Raw genomic sequence first — 5,264 nt, 5'->3', positions numbered from 1 at the left:
TTAATGTTAAAATGGCTTCTTTTCTTTTTTTTAGAGACAGAGTTTCACTATGTCACCCTCAGTAGAGTGCTGGAGTGTCATAGCTCACATCAACCTCAAACTCTTGGTCTTAAACAAGTGTCTTGCCTCAGCCTCCCAAGTACATGGGACTACAGGTGTCCACCACAACACCTGGCTATTTTCTTGTTGCAGTTGTCATTGTTATTTAGCTGTCCCGGGCCTGTTTTGAACCCATCAGCCTCGGTGTATATGCCCAGCGCCGTAACCACTGTGGTACGAATGTGCAGTCAATGGCTTCTATTTTTTGCCTCATGTTATTTTCCTTGGTCTACCATTCAGATTTTCATTTCCTCTCTTTATTATCAACTCATTTTTATATTCTAATATTACAAATTTTAATTTGGCTCATGTTTTAATTTTTTAAAGTATTTAGCTGGATGTGGTGGCTCATGCCTGTAATCCTAGAACTCTGGGAGATTGAGGTAGGTGGATCACTTCAACTCAGGAGTTCAACACCAGCCTGAGAAGAGCAAGACCTTGTCTCTACTAAAAATAGAATCATGAAGGCAAGAGGGTCTCTTGAGCCCAAGAACTTGAGGTTGCTGTGAGCTATAATGCTACATACACCACTGTAGTCAGGGTGCCAGAGGGAGACTGTCGAAAGAAAAGAAAATAAAAGAAAAGACAGAAAGAAAAGTATTTAGAAAAACATAGTATTCTTTTCTTTCCTCTAGTAATTCCTTATCTGAAAGGGTATTCACCAGCAACTTTAATTTGCTATGTATTTTTTAAAAATCTTCTACCAAATTAGGCACAATCATCTGTCCTGTGGGAACAATACTTGTCAATTCCCCTTCTGCTCTTGGCCATTCTGAACTTCAGGGTGAACTTATGCTACCTTCCTATGACACAATCATAGATAGACCTGGCTATCATCATAAAATTTACTTTCACACGTACAACTATTTTTGGTGAGTTTCTAAATCTCTGCTAAAGAGATTTGGGTGGCTGTTTTCCATATGTTCTTTTATTGATCGACCTTTAATATTTTTTTTGTTTTCTTATTTGTTGGTGTCTTTGTTTTGAGATGTAGAATCTGAATCCAAGAAAAGAAAACTGACGAGCCCATGCTTGCTATCTTTCAGATTTCTCCAATATATTTGCAATTTATTTCTATGAAGCTACTGTTCCTTCCTCAGATATATAGCACCTTTATTAATCTTTTCAGTATCACTTCATTTACTGTTTTGAAAGAGAGCATTGTTTTATCCAATATGTGATGAGAATGGTCTTGTCATAATCAAAACTTCTGCTTTCAATAAAAAGTTACAACTATTCCCCATTTTTTCATTTAAATGGAAATCACTTTTGACTTATTTATTTTTATATTTTTCTTCCAGCTTATGTGAGGTTACACAGTTTGCTTTTGTAAGGTTAAAGTCTGATTGTAGTTGTATCTTGTACCCACTAAGTGTGCCATATGCTCACCCATATGTACTCATTGGGTGAGAACTTACCCAACCCTTTTCCTCACTCATCCTTACCTAAATTTAACTGAGTTTCTCTCTCATGTAAGCATATAGTTCTTAATCTACTAGTTTCAATGTGGTGCTGAGCAAATATGATGCTCATTTTTCCATTCTTGTAATACTTTACCTAGGACACTATTCTCCAAATCCATCCACCTTGTTACAAAAGATAAAACGAAAAAATTCATCTTTTTTATTATGACTGCATAGTATTCCATGGTATACATATACCACAATTCACTAATCCATTCCTGTGCTGAAGAGCACTTTGATTCCTTCCACATCTTTGCAATTGTGAATTGTGCTGCTATAAAACATTCAAGTAATTTTTAAATCATCTTCACATATCATATTTGCTATTGTGTGCAACAATATGCCACCTGATATTAGAGATGGTGTTGTTACAATATCTTTGTCTTTTGTCCTTATTTTTGTACCCAGGTTGCACAGCTCACATCTCCCTGGAGCTCTCAGCTGCCCTCAGAGGATGCTCTCTCCCCACTCCTATGCCAACATCTCCTTCTTCCAGCCACCTGCTTTCCTCATGATTGGCATCCCAGGGCTGGAGGCCATACATGGCTGGATCTCCATCCCCTTCTCCTCCATGTACACTGTGGCTCTCACAGGGAACTGCCTGATCCTGCTGGCTGTGAGGAGGACTCCCAGCCTGCACCAGCCCATGTACTTCTTCCTGTCCATGCTGGCCCTCACTGATGTGGGCCTCACCTTGTCCACACTGCCCACCACCTTGGCTGTCCTCTGGTTTAACCATCGGCTCATTGGCTTCAACACCTGCCTGGTCCAGATGTTCTTCCTGCACTCCTTCTCTGTGGTAGAGTCCTCGGTGCTTCTGGCCATGTCATTTGATCGTTTTGTGGCCATCTCCAATCCCCTGCGCTATGCAGCTGTCCTCACAAATAATGTCATCCTCAGGATTGGACTGGCCATCGTGACCCGCAGTACCTTGTCCCTCTTCCCTGTGCCATTTCTGATTAAGCGACTAAACTTCTGCCCTAGCAAGAACTTCCTGTCCCACTCATTCTGTTTCCACCCTGATGTGATGAGACTGGCCTGTGATGACATCACCATCAACATACGCTATGGGCTCTATGTGGTAGCATCCACAGCTGCCATAGACTCCTTGCTCATAATCTTATCCTATACCCTCATTCTGCGCACGGTCTTGGGTCTGGCCTCTCCCAGGGAGAGAGTCCGGGCCCTTAACACCTGTGTTTCCCACATTCTGGCTGTATTTGTCTTCTTTATTCCAGTTATCACTATGTCTATGATCCACCGTTTTGGAAGGCACCTGCCTCACATTGTACATGCCCTTGTCGCCTATGTGTACCTTATGGTGCCTCCTGTGCTCAACCCCATCATCTACAGTGTGAAATCCAAGCCCATCAGGGAGGCCATGCTAAGGGTGCTGAGAGGGAAGAGGCAAGACTGATGAACTAGTAAATCACACAAAACATCTGGGAAGTAAATGTGGCCACACAGTCATATGTATATCTTGCCCAGAAAGCACTTACTCAGAGCTCTGACCCAGGTACATTATCAAGACTATGACAAGCAAATAAATACCCTCAGAGTAATAGGTGAAGGACTCTCTTGATTGTTTTTTGCACTTGCTAACTCTAGACATTTCATCCAGTGTTTACTTCTACAAGAATCTGTGTCCACAATACTAAAATAGACTATATAGAATCTTTTGGAGGACAAAGACCCATAAGTACATGATTACAGTATAATGAAACTGTTATAGGCACACGCAAAGTGCTATAGGGATTCAAGAAAGAGTTTACTTGCCCTGCAAGAGGAAATGAGAAGGGCTTTACATAAGAAAGGGGATGAAAGGCGAATAGGTATCTGCTGAGCAGAGAAGGGCACACCTACAAAAGGAAAAAGAATGTTAAAAAATAGAAGTGTGAAATAATTCAGTGTACTTGAGGAAGGGCAAGTTGTCAGCTGAGGTTCAGCACAATCTGCATATGTCTGTGCTTGAGGGAGAACAAGGGGAGATGATCAAGAAATGACCAGCAGTGGACCGACCTCTTGGGGTCTTTCAGACCTCATTGATACATTTGGCCTCCATCTTTGCTTAAAAGTCAACCACATCAGAGTAGTTCATTGCAGAATATGGCACAGGCTTAACTGTATTAAAGATTATGAAAGTAAAAGTCAAGTTGTTGGAACTGCCTAGGGAAAAAAAATGGATAGTAAAATTAAGTCATTGTCACTATGGCTGGAAAAGAATCCTTTTTTATTATATCTCCACATTTCTAATCTCTGTTCACTGAAACCATACAGAAATGATGACACTGGTAGCAGTAAGTATAGCTGCCACCATCTATTAGTTTTAGAATGCCATTACTCACTACATATAACCTGAGCTTCTTAAAGAATGGGTATGTCTAAGTATGAAGCAGGAATACATAAAATAATACCAGAATAGCTTGTGCCTGATACAATAAAGTACACAAAGACAATAAAGTTGTGTACAGAAAAAGTCCACAGAAATATATTGGAACATGCTACCAGTGCTTACAGGTACATTGAAAAATGGAAGAATATACCATCTTCATGCCTGGGAAGAATCAACATTGTTAAAATGTCTATAATTCTGAGCTGTGCCCATGGCTCAGTGGCTAGGGCATATACCAAGGGTGGTCAGTTCAAATCCAGCCCTGGCCAAACAAATAAACAAAAAAATAGCCTGGTGTTATTGTGGGCCCCTGTAATCCCAGCTACTCAGGAGGCTGAGGCAACAGAATCACCTAAGCCCAGGAGTTGGAGATTGCTGTGGGCAGTGTGACACCACAGTACTCTACCAAGGGTGACAAAGTGAGACTCTGGTCTCTAAAAAAAAAAAAAGTCTATACTTCCAAATGCAATCTACAGATTCAACACCATCCCTATTAAAATATCAACATCATACTTTCAAGACTTGGAAAAAATGATTCTTTGTTTTGTATGAAACCAGAAAAAAACCCATATAGCTAAGGCGGTTCTTACTAATAAAAAGAAAGCCAGGACATCAGCATACCAGACTTTAGGCTATACTACAAAGCCATATTGGTTAAGACTGCATGGTTTGGGCACAAAAATAGAGACATAGACATTTGAAATCAAATAGAAAACCAGAAATGAAACTAACATCTTACTATCACCTAATCTTCAATAAACCAAACAAGAACATACTTTGGGGGAAAGAATCTCTATTCAATAAATGTTACTGGGAGAACTGGATATCAACATGTAAAAGACTGAAACTGGACCTGCACCTTTCTCCACTCATAAAAATTGATTCAAGAAGAATAAAGGACATAAATTTAAGGCATGAAATGATAAAAATCCTCAAAGAAAGACTTTATGAAGATGCTTTCCAAGGCAATTGCAACAACAACAAAAATAAACAAATGGGACTTGATTAAACTGAAAAGTTTCTGTACAGCTAAGAACACAACAATCAAAGCAAATAGACAACCTACACAATGGGAAAGGATATTTGCCTATTTTGAATCAGACAAAAGCTTCATAACTAGGATCTATAGAGAACTTAAATTAATCTATATGGAAAAAGCCAACAATCCCATCTATCAGTGGGCAAGAGACATGAATAGAACCTTCTCTAAAGAAGACAGATGAATGACTAGAAAACATTTGAAATAGTGCTCATTGCCCCTAATTATGAGAGAAATGCAAATCAAAACCACCCTGAGATACCATCTAACC

General features: G+C 39.7%; 1 protein-coding gene across 1 annotated transcript; it reads left to right on the top strand.

Annotated features, from left to right (window-relative positions):
• Window positions 1-2,016: 2,016 nt before the first annotated feature.
• LOC100958531 (olfactory receptor 51I2-like) lies at window positions 2,017-2,979 on the top strand. The gene has a single exon (XM_003781385.1). It carries the CDS (start codon window positions 2,017-2,019, stop codon window positions 2,977-2,979), a length of 963 nt encoding a protein of 320 aa, XP_003781433.1.
• The last annotated feature ends 2,285 nt before the right edge of the window (window positions 2,980-5,264 follow it).

This window comes from Otolemur garnettii, unplaced genomic scaffold (assembly GCF_000181295.1).
Source record: "Otolemur garnettii isolate 467f Iridium unplaced genomic scaffold, OtoGar3 scaffold00001, whole genome shotgun sequence".
NCBI classification, from domain to species: Eukaryota; Metazoa; Chordata; class Mammalia; order Primates; family Galagidae; genus Otolemur; species Otolemur garnettii.
Note: the sequence above shows the minus strand (reverse complement) of the source record. Positions and strands in the feature narration are given on the sequence as shown.